Raw genomic sequence first — 20,245 nt, forward strand, 5'->3', positions numbered from 1 at the left:
GATGAAACTGTCTGGTACAAACAAACGGCCACAAAGTTAATCCTGCAATATCTAATGTTAGAAATTAAATATTGATCCGGCCATTCACATTTGTTTTGTAACAGTGAGGATAGGCTTCGTTTCATTTTTCCGAGGATCCTGTGGGGTCCTGATTGAAACGACAACATTGAGCAATATTGGATCTCACTAAGGACTAGAAAACACAAGTTTAATACTGCCAAACTTGAGTAACAGCTTGACTAATTCCCAAAGTATGCAATATACAATTACAGGTAAGCAGTGTGATGAATGAGCATCTGTGTTAAACCTGCTGGGATTAGCAGAGCTTCATAAAGCTGGGCAGACTTCCTCCTGTAGCTCCTTTTTGTGTGTGTGTGTGTGTGTGTGTGTGTGTGTGTGTGTGTGTGTGTGTGCATGTGTGTGCGCGAGTCTACTCAGGGTAAAGAGGCTGCTCATTCTAGCAGAGGAAAATCAGACAGCATTAAAACTTCACCTGAGGCTGACACCAAGCATCTTGCTTCTATGGAGCTTCTGTGTCCCTGGCCAAGTGAACCCCGTTCAGGGTGCCGAGGAATGTGCATTAGCTTCGTCCCGTGTGAGAGTCAAATTCACCTCAGGTGCACCTCTCCTGTTTCCCTTCCCCCACTCCAACATCCAATCCCACAGATAAGGTGCCATTTCCCAGCCTTACTGTGGGCTTGGAATGTGGAACAGAGCAGCCGTGTATCACAATGTGTCATCTTATACATTAAACAACACAGACACGTTTCTTAGGTAATTTGTAAAGGTTTTCCTCAGGCTGACAATGATGCTGTAATCAGTAACAAAAGCAGGACAGATAATTCAGTTATAAAATCATTTAATCTTTGAAGATTATATCATCTACCTAACAACATACAGGAGAGGATGGCAGACAACAATGGCTTTTAAATTTTAAAAGTTTATGAACAATATACATTTCATGCCATACGGGTGAGAAAAACCTGTCTACTTTATAAGCCTCACTCTTTCTTTCAACACTCTAAATTTGGGATTTTTGTTGACCTTCTGGTTGAAAAGTGCTAGCACCTCCGCCTCCGTTTTAAAATTCTGTTCACCAGTGAACGAGTAGTATGCTGCCAGAATCTGGAAGAGAGGAACAAGCACTGAACATCATATCAACAAATCACAACTGTAATTTACAAATAATATTAACAAGAAAAGAGTATGCAGTGGTATATACACCTGAGATATCTACTGAGTAACTGAAATATCCACGCCTCACCTTTTTCCGGAGTTTCTTGATTGGCAGCTCCTGGTCAGGTGATTCTCGCAGTATTGCCTTAATATTTCCCTTCCAGTTGAATTTGCCTGTAAATTAATAAGAAACCTAAATTAGCTGATAGTATGTGCTAGGAGGGTATTAACTGGGGGTCCTTTGGCAACTCTCAGCATAAGAAGCAACACTGACCCCTGGTGGCTTCATTCTTTTATACCTTAATGTATTTTCTAAAACCTGCCTGGAAAATTCATGTAGCAAACCATGTTACCTTTGTGAACCGCTTGATCCTCAGTGTCTGAAGCCTGTGCACCATCAGACTCTGCTGCTTGGTCAACTGAAAGAAAGATTATAAAACAGCTGAATATTAACCTTCATATTAGAATAGTTAATTTGACATTAAATTAAAAAGTTTGACCAATTTGATAAAAGTTATACTCTCTCAGTAATAAAATAGAAGTTCTCTGTGAATTGGAGCACTTCAAAAAAGTACCTACCTTTTTAGAATAAATAATTTATCTACATTTGGTGGCCAATAATCTCTGCCAAGCTGCTGATACAAACATTTAGCCGTTCCATCTTTTATTGTCAGTGAAGCGTTGAAATAATATTCATTTAAAAAACCACAAGGTTTCACTTCTAGTAAGAACAACGCAGAATTAAAAGCTCTCTGGCTGCCGATATAACACTGTAAAAGAACAGAATTCAGAAAACCCTCTTACCTCTCTTTGATTTCTTGCTGTATGTCTCACTTTCAGCATCGTGCCCGTTCTGCCCTTCATCCTCGTCTTCCTCGCCACCATGCTTTCTCTTTCTGTCCTTTTTCTTCTTTTTGCCTGTCTGGTCTTGCTCTGGCTCCTGTGCAACCGGCTTTTCAGATGCTTTTACAGCTTTTCCATTCTTCTGCTGACGGGCCTCTTTACGCTCCCGTTTGTTCAGTTTCTTTTTGACGTCCGTATCGCCATTCTGGTTTCCATTTTCATTTGTATCCACTTTGGCTTCAGCCGCTGTCGGTTTAGCTTCTTTAATCCCCTGGGGGGCCGCAGGAGGCTGACAGATTAAAACATGCATAATGAAAGTCAGTTGGGATATTGAAAACTTCTATCTTTTCTTTACAGAACTAAAACAGCATAAGAAAACGGTGTAAAAGAGAAAATGGTCGCCATGTTCTCTTTTCATTTCATCACATTCGATTAAAAGTACATACCAACCATCGCTTCTGCTTTAAACATGATGCATCATTGTGGGATTTATTAAAGCGGTAGCATTAGCATCACACATGGCAATAGTGTTCCAATAGCAGCTAGCCTAGATATGACACTGACTAAGTTAGATAAAGTTAATATATTTTTTGTGTTTTACCTATGTACTTCAGAGCCACTGGGAGCTTGTAAATGTATTTTATTGCAGTTATAATAAAGCTAACAAAAACTAGTTTTCCCCGAATCTGATCAATACTGACAGAACCATACACAAAGTCAAACAAGCAACAATAAAGGAACCTTAAAGCAGAGCAACTTACATCGTCAGCTGCAGCAAGGATGTCCCAAACTTCATCGTGAAGACTGGGGTTGGCTATCTTAAGACTGTTTCTCATCCAGTTCTGAAGAAAAGAGTAAACATGAATATAGAGTAGTTCCAAAGACACATACACATAGCTGTTGGTAACACAGTGTGATGAATTAAACATAAATGTACTGGTACAGATTTAAGCAACACCAACCTGAAATTTTGCCTTCTTTCTTGGGACGTTATCATACGCACTGACTTGTCTGAGTACATCTTTTAACTTGGCACTGACCCCAGGTTTGTTCATGGCTTCATGTACTCTCTTCAGGGGGAAGAACCATCAAGTTAGAAAGACGAAATTCACAGACATAGGCACAAAGTCAACAACAATTGACATCATTGATTTGCTTTTACCTGAATCCACTGCTGCTGTTTCACGTCTCCTTTGTTTGCCTTGGCCTCGAAGCCTTTACCTCCATACTTTTGATCCTCACTGATACATTTTACGTGGTCCTTGTAGTCATCGCCCCTGTTAAACAAGGACAGAGAAATACCCATGGACACATGGAGCATTGAGAGGTTGTATCTAGCCAAAGTAAGCTTAAGTTAAGCAAAGAAAAAACATTGTACACTCATTACCAGAAGTCCTTTCCACAGTCGATGCAAGACAGGACCTGGCACCCCCGACACATGTTCACATGTTTATCAACCTGAGCTTTTTTCAGGGATTCACCACAGCCGTTGCAGGTGAAGAACACCATTTTAACAACACTTTCTCCCTGAGTTCGCGGTAACTATAATTTTGATTCAACCGAATCGGCTAAAACTAACGACACCAACGTACAAAGCGAAAGGCAAACGGTAAAAATGTATTTTGCGAAAGCGGTACCCTGCCTCCCACAACGCAGGTACAAGCTAATGTTAGCCAAATTAAGGTGGCTAACGTTTTTTAAACCTAGTAGACGTTACTTAACAAATGCAGTAGTTAAGCAAAGATGCCATGCCATGAGCCGAATTGTTTTCGAAATTTATTTTGCTTTAAAATCGCACTTGAATGCAACGATTCCCCTGCCCTGCATCCGTTCCATGCGTGTAAACTTTTCAAAACACACGTGACCAAACCAACATTCGATAGCTACATTGAAAGTCTTCCGTGTAGAAATGAAAGTTAAACAACGTTCCGATCAGGGTGGAAACAATTCGTGGACAAGCTGTCTTGTTTGAAACTTCTTACTGTGTATAGTTATTTTTGCACTGAATCTTAAAATTAACTTTATTTTATTTCTGTTTAATTTTAAAACAATGCGTCAGTTTCTGGTTTCTGCCTGAAGTGTGTGCTGCACGAAATACGGATTGTACCCGGAAGTGAGCTAACGTTACTACTTTCGAAAAGTGACCCATCATCCAAATAAAAGGAGGAATCCTCAGTTCTAGGTTTGGTTGTATGTTTATGATAAATGTTAAACGGATTAGCATTATTTAGGTTTTTTTCGGTTGAAAATGTCACTCCCGAGGGATTTGTTGCTGCACTGATTCACACCACTTACCGCTGTGGTTTGTTTAGCTTAGCTGTGTTATTAGCTTGTTAGCAGTTTTCGTCCAATTTTTGCATGGATGGTCTCGTAGCAGAGACACTGGATTCTGCGCGGTTGTTGAATCATATAGATTAATATTACTTTATCAAAAATATTGCCCGGACAGACTGGAATCAATTTAATTTTGTTTTAATATTTCCTTAATAAGAGATGTGTTATTTTTGACACCCATTGACTAGTTTTTTTGATGGAAAAGTTGGAAACTGAGTGACCATGGACCCTCTGTCCAGCCACAGCTCCTACCTCTTGCAGCAGCTCCAGGAGCAGAGGATTCAGGGTCTGCTCTGTGACTGCATGCTAGTGGTCAAAGGTGTCTGCTTCAAAGCCCACAAAAACGTCCTGGCTGCTTTCAGCTCCTATTTCAGGTGCCTTTTTGTCTCTACATATCTAATTTGAATAGGTGTCATACTAACATCCTCAGCAATAGTTAAGTATTCACACTCAATGGTTTAGATGATACAATTTAAAAAACGACTACTTTGATCTTTCCAGGTCTTTATTCCAAAATTCCCCCAGTCAGAAGAATGAGGTGTTCAACTTGGTTATTCAGGATGTTGGTGGCATCGGACAAATATTGGACTACATGTACACCTCCCATCTTGACATCAACCAAGATAATGTTCAAGCACTCCTGGACATCGCCCAGTGTTTGCAAGTCCCAAATGTGCAGAACATGTGTAATACGTTCCTCAAGCCTTGTCCTCCACCAGTGGAAATCCCGTCATTTTCTCTACCAGGCATGCTGAGCTCTGAGCATGATTGCCTCTTGGGGAGCAGCCTTCCTCATGATGTTGATCTCCACTGTCCCTCTGAAACCCAGAGGCCTGGCTTCAGCAGTGACATGGACCACACCAAAAGGATGCCGGTTTCTGTTCCCAATAGCAGCCAAAACTGTGACACAGCTAGCAGCACTCAGGCACCTGTCGAAAAACAGCTTGTCCATGGTTACAAGCTCCGTAATTTCTACAGTAAGCAGTACTTCAAACAAAGTGCAATTCAAACTAATATGGCTGCTTCAAACCAAGGCCCAGGCCCTTTGGTGCTGATGGAAGAGCAGCAGTGTCAGCTCGGGGTCAGCCAGGGAGGCAGCCACACAGCTCAGCCCAATCCTCCCTGCACATCTGTGGCAGCTGAAAAGAACCCGGTCTCCTCTCTTACACCGTCAGATAATCTAAACACCCCCAGCTCTAACTCAGCAGACTCCCTACTCAACAAGCCGGTGCGCCCAAAGAAGACTGTGTACCTGAAGAAATACAACTACCTGCGGTCTCAGAAGGCTTTGGAAGAGATGTTTGCCGAATCAGTCAGTGAACCTGTCCTCAGCTGCCCCAAAGTGAGTCATCAAGAAGAATCTGTGGTCCAGACTGAAACTTCACAAGCTCCAATTGAGGGCCTGAACGAAGCCCAGGAGGAGGTTACAGAGACAACGACAGATGCACAACTTCCCAGTCCTCCACCTGTGATCCAAGAGGAGCAAAATGTGAAGACTGTACCAGAGCCGCCGCAGCAGGCGGGACATAAGCAGTATTGTTGTGAGGTGTGTGGGAAGATCTTCAAACACCCCAGCAACCTGGAGCTTCACAAGCGCTCACATACAGGTATTTACTGTTTATAATGTCCTATAACCCCACATGGTATATAATAACACTTTGAGCTAATAAATGTAATAAACTCTACTTATATTTTCATATTAAACCAACATTTTTGTATTGCAGGCGAGAAGCCCTTTCAGTGTAATGTTTGTGGGAGAAACTTCTCACAGGTATCATGCAGTTTATTTTTACTATTTACTCTAGTTATTCTAAGATTATTTAATTGCATATAAATTGTATTGAAAAATATGATTTTGCTTTTCAGGCTGGAAATTTACAGACACATTTGCGACGACATTCTGGAGAGAAACCGTACATCTGTGAGTTATGCGGTAAAAGGTAAGGTAACATCCTTGCATCCATTTTTGTCATTATTATTTACATACTTTGTCAATAGCGTTTCCTGATATATGTGGTTTTTGCCAAATAGCTTGTTTATTTGTTTGTCTCCAAGAGGAATTTATTAACATTTTCTGAAGATTGCCAATTTACCAAGATATGTATATATATCTATATACACTACTCTTCAAAAGTTTGGACACACTTTCCCATTCACTTGTATGAGAAAATGTGTCCAAACTTTTGATATATACATATATATATATATATCTATATATACATATATATATATATATCTATATATACATATATATACATATACGTATAACTTTTGACTGGTATATATACATATATATATATACATATATATATATCTATATATACATATATGTATATCTATATATACATATATGTATATCTATATATAGATATATATGTATACATATATAGATATAGATATATACATATATAGATATAAATATATACATATATAGATATAGATATATACTTTTTTTTTTACATTACATTACATTTGAAGCAAAATAAAGAAATTTGTGGTGATGATTAACTTACTGAATTCTAGTATGATTATCTTTGTTTAAGGGATAGTTCAGATTCTTGCATGGTTTTAGGCTTACAGGTTTGTATGAGGTACTTATCAATTGTAAGTTTACAGTAGATGTCAGTCAGCCCGCCCCTATGTGGAAAAGCTGAGTACTGACCTTATTTATAAAGTCTGTGGTACTGACATGGTAGCTAAGCTATCTGCCGCTTTGTACGGGGTTTCGAGCAGGATATACTTATGGCCATCAGAATAAAAAAAAAGACCAATATCAGTTAAAGTGTATTTTGAATTATTTCACCTCTTCACTTTCCCGTAAGACAGTCCTTATCTTCTGGTACAGTGTTTTTCTCAACCGTACAACTTCTATGTTTCTACACGTGCCGCGCTCTGTTTTACGCCGTAGATCGGCTGTTTGGGTCAGAAAGTGCCATGGTGAAGTAAACTTTTTTTTAAAGATTTTTTTGGGGGTTTTTGCTTTTATCGGATAGGACAGCTGAAGATAGACAGGAAATGTTGGGAGTAGAGAGTGGGGGATGACATGCACCAAATGATCGGCAGACCGGGAGTCAAACCTGCGATCAGTGAGACGAGGACTACAGCCTCTGAACATGGGGCGCCTGCTCTACCAACTGAGCTAAACCAGCGCCCGTGGTGAAGTAAACTTAAGATAAGATACACTTTATTGATCCCCTATTGGGGGAAATCCACTTGTTACAACAGCTCAAAGTAAAGGACAAGGCTAAAAAAAGTGATAGATTAAAAAAAGACAATAATAATATTAATAATAAATATATACACTATATACACCTTTCACTTATTGTGTATGGTGAGATTTCAAAAATGGTGCATGCCTGTGTTGTTTAAATAAAGAGTGTCCTTGACACCATGGCACTATTGAGGGATATTGGCTTTACTGTACTGAATGTAAACATCAGCACACCACACAACACTGAGACAACTCTACATTGTGAAAATCTTGAACCACCGGCAATTAGGCAAGACACTTGCTGAAAAGATAGCGCTAAATAAGAAAATTAAACAACTTAAACACAGGCTCCAGTCGGCTTCTCTAAACAGGCCAGGCTGACCACAATCTTCTGTAGACAATACATTCAGGATTCATAAGTACCTCACACAACCCCAGTTCAACAAACCCAAACTGTCCCTGTAGGGCTCCATTAAAGCAGTAATGTCAGAATTGTACTGTAGTATTTTCTCTGAATTACACAGCCCCAATAGTCCCAACAGTTGCCGATAAATTGAATATTCATCCGTGTTTTCCAGCTTTACAGCATCAGGAGATGTCCATCGTCACAAAGTGGTCCACACAGGAGAGAAGCCACATCTGTGTGATATATGTGGTCGAGGTAAATTAGCTCTCTAACCATGTGTATTTCTTATAATGGTCTCATTCTTAAGTTATATATTTACATATGAGTGATGGTGGTGTGAGTTTCTTAGTTCACAGACCTAGCAGGAAAATGTGAACACATTTTGAGTTTATAAGACAGGTGTTGTATTCACTGTGCGTGTGTTGTTGTTGTTCAGGATTTAACAACTTGAGTAATCTCAAGGAGCACAAGAGGACTCACGCCACGGACAAGACATTCACATGTGACCAGTGTGGAAAATCCTTCAACACTCACCGGAAACTTCTGAAGCACAAGGCTCGCCATGCTGGGGAGAAACCACACAGCTGTGCCACCTGTGGTGAGGGACAGTCTCTATCATGTTGGAAGTATTGTTCACATTGACTCCACTGTCAATACTGTAGCTGTTTAAATTACTTTTCAAGGGCTGACACGATGAGTCAACAATATTTTTTTCGCTGGGCTTCCCAAGCAAAAGAAGTATGTGTTCCCGCTAACTTTGATATCAGTATTCTTTAACTTATTCCTTTATGAATATCTGTCATCTCCTGCTGCAGGGCTAAAATCAGTTTGTACTTTTTAATGAATGAAAGTGTATATGTGAGTTTTTTATACTCTGGGTACATAGTAGCTAATGTTTGAACAATGTTTTACATTACAATATGTGCTCTTTAATGTAGGGAAGTGCTTCATCGGCTCAGGGGACCTGCAGCGTCACATACGGTCCCACACTGGTGAGAAGCCCTACGTCTGTAACGCCTGTGGAAAGAGCTTCACCCGCTCTGCCATGTTGAGGAGACACAGCAACATGCACTGCAAAGGGGCTCCGGCTGACAGCCCGGGCACGGACAACTCTGAACCACCCCGAAGCTCAGACGTAGCCGCCTCAGCCCCTAACCCTGACGGCCGCAGTAAACCTCCTGCTTCAACCAGTGAGGAGCATTTTCCCAGCATAATGCCCCACTCAGGGCTAGGGAAACCCTCACCGCCTACTCCTTCCCCATCACAGACATCACCACATATAGAGACTCCATCCCCCAGCATGCACCTCAGCCCAGCTTCTACCCCCACTCCGCTTCCAGAGCTTCGGTCGCTGGTGCCCCACCACCTCCTCTCCTCAAACCACCAGGAGAGGAGTGCAGCTCTGACTGCCGCAGACCACATGAAGCTGGCAAAGCCGCACCTGCCTCAGGAGGTTGTGTACGGGCCGTATGTGGAGAACGGGAACATGTCAGTGGAGATGGGGAGAGGTGTGGTGGGGAGGCCCTACCTGCCTCCCTCAGACAATCACTGCAGTTCCCTTACTTCATCTAGCAGAGCCAACACTGGATCCTACAGGTCCAGTGAAGGCCAGTTTATCTCCAGTGTGACTCTGTGGGGCCTGGCTATGAAAACTCTGCAGAATGATAATGATATGGAGCAGTGAAACGCTCCATCGTCTACACTTCTCTTACGCAGAATAGCCAGTTCAGACAGTATGCATTTTGTGCTGATAATGATTATTACTGACTGACTTTTTTTTTTTACAATCGAGGTAATCTCTATTTACAGATTCTACATAGAAATGTAATCTGTAGGCAGGGACGTGGATTTTAGGGATGGCAGGTGTTCTGGTTTCCGTTCTGTGCTACACTTGTAGTCTGAGTAGTATTGACCAATCACGTATCAGCGGGCTGCAGCGTATGCAGGAAGAACTGTCCGTGTGGAGAGCAGAAGCAGGCGGAACGTAATGCGCTGTAATGACATCCCGGCTCCCATCAGCGAATATCTGACGATGTTTTAGCTTCTTATTATTCTCTACAAACGGACATCTGCAGCAAGTTCAGCTCACAATCTTTTCTAGATTAAAAATTCAACTTGAGATAAATTCCCCTGACACTGAATCAAGAAAGCCGTTCAGCGTTCAGATTTCCCTACCTCCTGGAATGCATCAGAAATGATCGATTCAACCTCCGTTCAACAAACGAGCATTTTAAAGTAGTTTTCTTCTCCCCTTGAGGACAGAACTAACTGACAAAGCTTCATTTTTACTTTTGTACTTATCTGCATCAAGATGTTGAAATTTTGGAAAAGTAAATCACAAGAAAAAAGTTTCTTTTTCTGTAAAGAGTGAAGCACGTGGAAAGTCTTGACTGGAAGTTGTTTATCGCTAATCGCTGGCTACACGCCCGGCATGTTCACCATTGTCCCCAGAGGCTATATCGTCATCAGACTATATCCAATGGGATACGAGATTGCAATAGAGGTAACACAGCACAAAAGTCTCCTATGATGGAGCAAACATGAAAAAAGTGCTTCCTGTTGAAATGACAAATCCACTCTTAGCTTCGAGGGATGAAAACTGCTGTTTAACTTCTCTTCAAACTCAAAAAAGTGTCATGCTTATTTTGCCACACGCCAGTCCGTGATGTCAGCACAGGTGACAGTTAAGGGTGTGGCTCGGTGATGGGCAGATGAAGTCTTTTGAAGCTTTGGGGCTTACTTTCTATTTGTGCAGACAAATATTGAAAGCTTTGGGGCTTCAACCTAAGCAAACACAGTCACAGTTTTTCATAAACAGATTTACGCACAAAGCTATTAACGCCCAAGAAGCCTGTATGTTATTGTTCAATCTGTATACTTTTGTTTACAGTGGATGCGCTACATAAAGTACAGTAAGGTTATCATTTATTATGCAAAATTCCTGAATATAAAACATTTTTGCTGACACATAGATTATAATCGTATGTGTAGTATTGGGGTGTTGGGGCCTTTAAACTTAATGGTTGACACGTATCATTTCACAGTCATAATGGCAATGTGATGTTATTAGAGACTGATATTAATTTAATTAGTCTATTACTTTTATTTCACTACTTGGCGTTAGTTGGTAATGTTCTCATACTAATTATTATGTTTCAAACATACTTTAAGAAGCACCAATGACATGCTTCTTCTTAATCTAAAGCTCCAGCAAAATGTATCAAACTGTTCAGTCCCCAGGAGAAAAACAAGCTTCAGATTCAGTATCCTCTGCCCATCTCTAATGTGGCATTAAGTGTATACATGCTGAATATTAGAGCCCATAAGCAGCAGTTTTTCTCCCTCTGTGAGTCAGTGTGGATTAACAGATTCCTACTGTAAACAACCCAAAATGCATCTCATCTAATTAACATGATTGATTACACTCTTTTACTTAGAACATACTGCACTGCACTTTAACATGTAGACCAGTGTTTAACTTCCAGTGTCAAATCGCAATGTATGATAAGAACATGTGATTAAATAATATCTGTCACAATTTCACTTTTCCATGTTTTTACAATAAAGCACAGATGTTGTCACATGTCAGAGATATTGAAAAGACATTATTTGATGTTCATATTAATAAACATTTTTCATCTATAGTTCATTCATTAATCCGCACAACTGTCTCAGAAAAGGAGCACTATTTCTGTGCCTTCAGGGGTACCACTGATTGTCCTTGTGGCAGCACCATTAAAGCAGCTGTACCCTTGACATTGGATACTTAAGTGTACTTGTGGTTTGCACATTAAAGAGACCAATTGTAGATCTGGTTTCTAAGCTTACATTATCAGTATAAATATATTACAGTGCCTCATCTCATTGTTAATATTTTATAAACATTTTTTTATTTAAGTATACACAAAACAGAAAACACTTACGAGACTTAAAATAATTGATTTAATGCTTTCATTTTAACCTTTAAATTTCATTTTGAAACACAAACTGTGACATGAAAGCTATTATCCAAAGAGTCAACGGCCTAGAAGTCCAGTTCATCCTGGTTTCAGTAAAGTCCATCATCTTCTATGCATGAAAGTAGTAGTAATATGAAAAAGGAACCTACCATCTATATAAGCATTGTACTTGATTCAACAAAATAGTTGTCTCTGATGACACACATCTCTGTTAGTATACATGACATTGTTAACCTTCACTTCAGACACATGTTTAAACAGCTTTGCCTGTAAAACCTACATTGCAGATGTTGTGATTGGATGTAAGGGCTCATTGAAGCACTCGTGTGGACGAGACTGGTGAAGTCAAACGAGCAGTTTCTGACAATGTACATTTTGAGCAACATCAACAAGTCTTTTCAGAAGACACTCTGGTGCAACATTATGTAAAATCAGTATCCACAGATGCATTTTCCAAATGGGCTCGTGTGATCTAATCCATGAAATGTTGTAAAGTGAAATGACGTTAAATATACTACAGAGGGAGCTGCAAACCAAACACTGCAGTCTTAAACGTGTCAAAATAAGACTCACAAATCAAACTGTCACTAGTGTTGGATGATGGAGGTATATCTCTAAATAGATAATCAAAGTTATAATGTATTTGGTTTTTATGGAGACTGAGTATGTTGGTGACATATCTGTAATAAGTGGGCAGCTTTCACCAGAAGATAGCCAGCTGATAGTCAGCTGTCCTTGCAGCAAAATACACACCCTGTTAGTCCGTGTCTGCTGGATTAGTTGCCTAGCAGCACATAGTATAAATGTGTTATCATGGTGTTTATTCTCCTTCATTGTCCATCACATCAGTTCTCCAACCACTCATGGATTACAGACAGGGTTCACAGGCTAGGGAAGTGTACCTGACCTGATGCTTCACACCCTGAGAAGTGTGTGTGGCACATAGAGAACATTTTATACAGCCCACTCTACCTGGATATGATTTCTAATCTGCTGCTTAGTATCTTTGTTGGAAAGCTGTGTATGTTTCACACCACATAAAGAAATGATTCAAAGACTGGTGAGCTTGAGCATGTTCTCACTTTGCAGCAGTGTGAAGAAAACCCTTCTGTTTTCACAACTTGGATGCAAAAAGCAACAGAACATAACACTTCATACATACCCACCATGACCGCTGTTGGGTCCAAATACTCAGGAAATGATTCCATAAGCAGAAGACCAGCCATGACATTATGACCACCTGCCTAATATTTTGTAGTTCCTCCTTTTGCCGTTAAAATAGCCCTGACCTATCAAGGCAAGGACTCCACTAGACCTCTGAAGGTGTGCTGAGGTATGTGGCACCACGTTAGCAGCAGATCCTTTAAGTCCTGTAAGTTGCGAGGTGGGGCCTCCATGGATCAGACTTGTTTGTCCAGCACATCCCACAGATGCTCGATTGGATTGAGATCTGGGGAATTTGGAGGCCAAGTCAACACCTTGAACATGTTATCGTGTTCCTTAAATCATTCCTGAACCATTTCTGCAGTGTGGCAGGACGCATTATCCTACTGAAAGAGGCCACTGCAATTAGGGAATACCGTTTGCATGAAGGGGTGTACCTGGTCTGCAGCAATGTTTAGGTAGGTGGTACGTGTCAAAGTAACATCCACATGAATGCCAAGGTTTCCCAGCAGAGCATTGCCCAAAGCATCACACTGCCTCCACCAGCTCACCTTCTTCCCATAGTGCATCCTGGTGCCCTGTCTTCCTCAGATAAGCGATGCACACGCAACCGGCCATCCACATGATGTAAAAGAAAACGGGATGTCATCAGACCAGGCCTCCTTCTTCCATTGTGCCGTGGTCCAGTTCTGATGCTCACATTCCCATTGTCGGTGCTCTAGGCCAGCGGTTCTCAACTGTTGGGTCGGGACCCAAAAGTGGGTTGCAGATGCGTGGTTGAGTTGTGGCAAAAAGTTGATGCTGTGCTTTTATCTTCCCCTTATGCACCGCCACCATTTTGGTTGACTATTAAACTCTTGACATACTGTTGTCTGTTGTGAAGTCTCAGGTCATAATTTTTTTAAATAAATTTAAGTGGGTCGCAATTTGTCACCAAGAAGGTGGTGGTGGGTCCTGAGGCAAGACTAGTTGAGAGACACTGCTCTAGGCAGTGGACAGGAGTCAGCATGGGCACCCTGACCGGTCTGCGGCTACACAGCCCCATACCCAACAAACTGCGATGCACTGTGTGTTCTGACACCTTTCTATCAAAACCAGCATTAACTTTTTCAGCAGTTTGAGCTACAGAAGCTTGTCTGTTGGATCGGACCACACGAGCCAGCTTTCACTCCCTCATCAATGAGGCTTGGCTGCCCATGACCCTGTCGCAGGTTCACTGGTTTTCCTTCCTTAGCCCACTTTTGGTAGGTACTGACCACTGCAGACTGGGAACACCCCACAAGAACTGCAGTTTTGGAGATGCTCTGAGCAAACGTCTAGCCATCAAAATTTGGCCCTTGTCAAAGGTGCTCACATGCTTGCCCATTTTTCCTGCTTCCCACACATCAACTTTGAGGACAAAATGTTTACTTGCTGCCTTACAGATCCCACCCACTGACAGGTGCCATTGTAATGGGACAATGTTATTCAAACGGCCTGTCAGTGCTCATAATGGTATGTCTGATCGGCGTATATTCTGACTTTTGTCACTTGTAATAGTCAAAATCCCAGCATCAATAGATCCTACACTTTAAGTTTTGGCATCAGAAGCATTTCATTAAACGTTCCCACATATTTTTTTCACTATAGGCTCTCTGCCGGAAATGCCATCATAAGGAGTTATTTATTGGTGTCAACATTTTTCTTTTTTAAGCGGGGCAACATTTGGGCCTCGAATATACATATCCATACATCTGATTTGTATGCAATACAAAGTAGGACGTGTTATCATAAATGTAAAAACTGCAGCAGATAAAAACAACCACAGAAGAAGACCAAGAACCGTTTAAAAGGCTGTCACACAAAATACTCACATATAATACTAAGATATTAATTTTTAACTGGACATTTATGGACACACTTAAAACATTAGATATCTAGAAGAACTAAAATTAGTTAACATGGGGGGAGTATTGTGCATTAATTTTATGGTAATTACTCCCCCAGTGTTGCTATCTGTTACAAGGATGATTGACTTTAATGGTTCTGTTTTCCCATGACCCTCTCTCTTCTCCCTCTCTCTCTCTCCCTGTCTGTAGCTCCCGCTCTCTCCCCATCATGCTAAAGTTAATCCTGATTATGTACGCTGTCTAACTGGTGCAGAATGAGACCTCGGCTAATGCCATTTTACCCCGAAACAGTTCCAAAGCTCGTCTTTTGTTTTGGCATCTAATCATGTTTCACTGCTTTGTGTCGGAACAGGCATATGAGGATAGGTTTAATTAACAAGCGAGTGTGAAATGTATGAATCCATCCAAAATCAGTCGGCTGTGACATTTTTCGGAGAATGAGCCGAAGCACGGTCACATTTGCCCGAGTCTCTGATGAAAAACGTGGGATTTTTTCTGCTTTTTTTCCTAAATGTGTTTTTGTGACGCTGACATATTTTTGTGTTTGTGCTATTTTTACTCAAACATAAAGCCTCCATTCACCCATTCATGCTTCTATGCTAAACAAAACAGGTTGCTGTTTGAATATCATGCATGTTTTTGAACACCTCCTTTGCGACACGGCGTTCGTTGCTGTTATCGAACTTGAAAATGCATTAGCACCGGAAGATGTGGACGTGCTCTGGCAGCGGTTCCAGCTGAGCAGTAATTACTGTGGAGTTGCAGCGTGTTGCTTTGTTGGATGAGATGGATAAGTGGCTGACCTAGTCTCTGCGCTGTAATTCCTCTGTGTGTCGCAATATGAAAGAGGCTTAAGCAGAGGAGAAGAATAGCAATTGTTCCTACTGTCGCTCTTGTTACAGCATGTCCTCCTGTGCCTGCACTTCCTCCACAGGTAGCCTTTGGACTTTTCCTCTTTCACACATCTTCCCTTACCTGTCTACACTTCTCTCATCAGCCTTACTCCAAATATTGCACCATTTCTTTATTCTTTATCAGTTCATCCATGTTGCAATGCTTGCCATGCTTTGTTATACCTCTTTCCCACCTAAATTAGCGTATTGACACAGGTTTTTCAGACCCAAGAAGATGCCGATTGTTTTCCCATTGTCAGTGGAGTATACTCCTTTCGGTCTCTTTTCTGCTGCGTCACCGTCTGACGTCACAAACGCGCCCGAAACAGGGTTAGTAAACAGTGAAGATGTTACAGTGGTTAGGTCTTTATTGTATCTGTTACTCATTCCGTCTGTTTATCAAACTCGGTGCCGACACATTTGGAACGATGTTCGAGCGCCGCTCATACGGAGACAGGCTTAATTTGCAGCTGAGATGACAAGGAGTCACAGAAGTTCCTGACGGAGCATAGCATCGCACCGGAAAGGGGGCGGAGATTAGCGTGTCAACACGGGTTTTGTGTTCCCATCATTTGCTGATCGGAGCCGAGGCGATAATTACCCAGGTCTACTGCAGAGTCGGGTCTGAATGCCGATTGTTACCCACTAAGCAGTTACCAGCATGCCCTCCTGCCTCCATGCCTGTACCTGACTGTTTGCTATCTTTTCCACAATAAACCATATAATGGCATTAATGTGCACTTCGGTCCTTCTTGATCTGTGTGATGAGGCTTGCAGCTACGTGCATGAATCTCATGTGAATATGCAGACACAGTCATACAACCCATCTTTCTTTCTGCTCATTAAGTGCCTCTCTGCTTCCTATTGTCCTCTGTCTCTCATTTCTACACACACAAACGCACTCAGCACATAAGAACACACACACACGAGCGCACTGGCCTTCAGCTACTGTACCCAGGTGGGATCCTCGCTGGGTCTAGCTTTTCAGTTTCTTGAGATGCGTTAAGACACCTGTCAGTGTGTGTGACGGGTTATTTTCTGTCCCTCCCCTCAAGCAAGAAAATGAGGCCTTTTCATCACATACACATCCAGTTAAATTTGGAAAGAGCAGGAAACAGGGAGCTGGTTATACAGCCAAATTCAAGCTGGCTATCCACATCGATATACCAGCTGTATTCACAAACTGCTAATACGGCGCTGGAAAAGTCGAGACTGACTACATCATGGATCCCTTCTGGTGTTTTGTGTCTATTTGTAGATTTTTCCTGCATTTCTAAAAAATTACGGCAGCAGCCTTTTATACCATAGCTTCAAGGACCAATAAAAAGCCAACAGAGGGGACACACTTTAAACTTTCTTTTCAGTTGAAGCTATAAGTCTTATCGGTAGATCTTTACAGGAATAGCTAGTCTAAGTCAAAGAGGATTAATACTACATGTTTATATGTTAAGTATGGCGCTAGGGCCAAAAGACTACCACAAACAGACTTAAACAAAAAATAAATAACATGTTAAGGAGTAAGCATTATGGCTAATGTTAGGCAAGTAGTTTTACACATGCAAGGCATTTGTCTTTGTGTTTTGGTACAAAACCGTAAACATCGAAATAGCATAAAAAGTCTAGGCTAGTAAACAGTAGTATTAGCAGGACTGACATAATAATAAAATAAACAATATGAATAAAAATGTCCATCCATCGGTTATCTATACCGCTTAAAAATGTAAAACACAATATTATATATATATAAAAAAAACAATATGTGTACAAGTGTAATAAACTTAGTTGGACCAAAGTCCATATTGTCAAACAGTTCCTTAAAAACAACACATTTTAGATACTTTTTTTGAGAACTAGCTTATTTGCTCTGTTTTGCTTACATGTAACAGAAAAGTAGAACTATCGTCAGTCAATAAATTAAAAAACATTTGAGTATAAACCATAAAATAATCAGTTAAACAATAAGCAAATGTAACCGACTCAAGAGGATCATGGACATGAAGGGACTTAGATGTGGCGTTATCCTTTAATTAGCACTTGTGTCCACAGTAGCTGCTGCTCAACACAAATCAAATATCCTATAGATATTCAAGATGTGAATTTTGTACATCTTTTCTCCTTGATAATTGAGGATGGCTCCTCAAGCATCTCGTTTCAACTCTTGCCTGTGAGCCAGAGGCTGTAAAATACCAACCTCTTTTAAGTTGCACTTCGTTAATGTAAATGTTTGAGGTTATATCACATCAGAAACGCTGTCACTCTTGCACAAAGCCACCGTAAGTGTAACACTTTTACATTCTGAGTAACATTGATCTCAGCTGCATCCAGGTCAAATCACAGCCCTCCATGAATGCCAGTGCCTCAGATAATCATCTTAAACAGATCCAAACTCATTTTACATACTCGGTGACTCGGTTCGTCTTGCTCAGATCCGTTTGATTTCCTGTGGTGGAATATTAGCCAATCAGATCCAACAAGGCCCTAATCGCATGGACAGAGCCCTTAAGGCAGGGAGTGTGTGTGTGCATGTGTGTGTGTGTGTGTGTGTGTGTGCTCCAGAGGAGGGAGAGGGGGGGAGAAAATGAAGAGTAAAAGCGAATGAATGATAGAAGAGATGTTGTAAAATTAGCCACGCTGTCAGAGCAGTTTGCACTTAGCGTTACAGGAATTGTCATCAGTGAAGCCCCCCTCACTGCCTTTATCATCTTTAGTGCAGGGATCATGCTCTCTCTCTCTCTCTCTCTGTCTCTCACTCTCTCTCTCTGCCTGGGCACACTCATTAGATGACAAACTGCCCCAGCTCTTCCAGTAGACCCAGATAAAAACAGCATTCAGATATAGACCAGGATGATCACACAGAGTCAGAATCACCTGTATGTATGAGTGTGTCTGTGTGTCTGTGTTTTGTGAGCACGCATGAATGGAGCCTGGCTTGTTCTCTGGCTGTCACAAATTGCATAATACAAGTCTCCTCCAAACTGAGTCACGTTTCCAGTAGGGTAATCGTTATTCGGTAGGACTGCTGCTAAAGTTTGCGAGTAAGAAAGGGGGGCCTGTCTGTCTGCACAGAATTCTGCTAGCTATTGTTTATATTTTTGTTCATTTTTCTTGCAGAGAATTAGATGCTAAGATTTAAACCACTTACATGTGTGTGCCTAAAATATGGATCTAGTATCAGGATAAAGTTAGCTTTACTTTGGATAAAGACTTGAAACTGGGAGACAGTGATCTCTATCCAAAGTTTATAAAACAGGCCTCATTCTTCTTATTGAAAGTAAAAAAAATAATAATAATAATAATGTAGCCTGTATAAAGTGCTTTACAAGGAGGATCATGCATGCAGTGGTTCCCAATAAAGTAGAATTAACAAAAACAGGGATAATGCCTCGACCATAAATTGACCCAGTTGATAATAAAAGTAAAACCAAGATAAGAATAAAAATATAATGCATACCTTAAGATGGACAATTAAACTCGATAAACCAACATAAAATAACATTGCAATAGTAAAACCATAGTTTAAAACTTGTGTATCAGGCCTTGGCATCAATAACAAGAGCTATACTGTAATAGCTTAGAGTCTCTAAGTTAGCGCTGATGAATAACAAAATTAGCATTAACTCTTACACGCATGTACACTTACTTTTATACAGATAATAATATGAGAAAATACAGAATAACCTCCAACGGCCCTTAGCTTTATAGTTTATTACAGTCCACACATTGTGAGTCACGTAGCTCGCTTGGCTAACAGAGGCTGAAAAACGTCTTAAGCTAGCTTAAGTGTTATGTTAGCATTGGCATGTTAATGTTCACGCTTTGGCTGAACAAAAGTGTAAAACTGAGCTTTGGAAGTGTTTGTAGCTATATTCCTTATTTTTGTGTTTTTGTATATATTTCTGGACGACATTCGGCGAGCTGTTTCCCCAGTGTCACGGCTGTATGTTAACTAAGCTAGTCACTTAGCTCCATGTAGCTATCCCCCTGGAAATGAGAACGGAAAAAGAAAGCCATATTGATTTCTCTTCAAAAAGCAAATATATTTCCAGGAATTTCAAACCATTCTACTTATGCCATACCAATCATATTTTCTATATTTTTTTAGCATAAATATTTCTTGCCTTTACCGTTCAAAGAAAATGACCCAATTATTTATACTGAAATGTAAGCTTCTCTTAGCTTTTAAACTGAAATACAAAAGTTTTTAATAATTTAAAGTTATTTTTTCCTCTATTGCAGCTTGTCTAATCAGAAAAGGTCAACTTCCTAAAAATCCATAGCCAAAATGAACGCATGGTGTAATTTACACCCTATCTTCACGAGTCTGCATTGGTAACGAAGTTTAAGAGCCACATTGATAACATAACATATCA

The 20,245-nt window shown here is 40.7% G+C and overlaps 2 protein-coding genes across 2 annotated transcripts; one reads left to right on the forward strand and one right to left on the reverse strand.

Moving 5' to 3' along the window:
• Positions 1-891: 891 nt before the first annotated feature.
• Positions 892-3,846, reverse strand: lyar (Ly1 antibody reactive homolog (mouse)). The gene is made up of 8 exons (XM_069678595.1): positions 3,407-3,846; positions 3,182-3,296; positions 2,982-3,089; positions 2,781-2,861; positions 1,981-2,308; positions 1,530-1,595; positions 1,265-1,350; positions 892-1,125 (listed from the first exon to the last, which is right to left on the reverse strand). Exons 1-8 carry the CDS (start codon positions 3,526-3,528, stop codon positions 988-990), a joined length of 1,044 nt encoding a protein of 347 aa, XP_069534696.1. The 5' UTR covers positions 3,529-3,846; the 3' UTR covers positions 892-987.
• A 729-nt stretch (positions 3,847-4,575) lies between these two features.
• On the forward strand, positions 4,576-9,878 carry zbtb49 (zinc finger and BTB domain containing 49). Its single transcript, XM_069678608.1, has 8 exons — positions 4,576-4,727; positions 4,855-5,960; positions 6,078-6,124; positions 6,220-6,293; positions 8,143-8,225; positions 8,407-8,568; positions 8,909-9,160; positions 9,203-9,878. Exons 1-8 carry the CDS (start codon positions 4,576-4,578, stop codon positions 9,652-9,654), a joined length of 2,328 nt encoding a protein of 775 aa, XP_069534709.1. The 3' UTR covers positions 9,655-9,878.
• The last annotated feature ends 10,367 nt before the right edge of the window (positions 9,879-20,245 follow it).

This window comes from Semicossyphus pulcher, unplaced genomic scaffold, assembly GCF_022749685.1.
Source record: "Semicossyphus pulcher isolate SPU_LCO1_2020_fin unplaced genomic scaffold, fSemPul1.0.p SCAF_3, whole genome shotgun sequence".
Lineage (NCBI taxonomy): Eukaryota > Metazoa > Chordata > Actinopteri > Labriformes > Labridae > Semicossyphus > Semicossyphus pulcher.

Bases quoted from the DNA above. Each gene is read 5' to 3' on its own strand.
- lyar (XM_069678595.1), bottom strand. From the start codon at position 3,528: ATGGTGTTCTTCACCTGCAACGGCTGTGGTGAATCCCTGAAAAAAGCT. The intron at 1,596-1,980 runs GTAAGAGGGTTT...TCTTTCTTTCAG, and splicing joins CAGCAAGAAATCAAAGAGAG to TTGACCAAGCAGCAGAGTCT. The intron at 1,351-1,529 runs GTAACATGGTTT...ATTAATTTACAG, and splicing joins GGATCAAGCGGTTCACAAAG to GCAAATTCAACTGGAAGGGA.
- zbtb49 (XM_069678608.1), top strand. From the start codon at position 4,576: ATGGACCCTCTGTCCAGCCACAGCTCCTACCTCTTGCAGCAGCTCCAG. The intron at 6,125-6,219 runs GTATCATGCAGT...TTTGCTTTTCAG, and splicing joins GTGGGAGAAACTTCTCACAG to GCTGGAAATTTACAGACACA. The intron at 8,226-8,406 runs GTAAATTAGCTC...GTTGTTGTTCAG, and splicing joins GTGTGATATATGTGGTCGAG to GATTTAACAACTTGAGTAAT.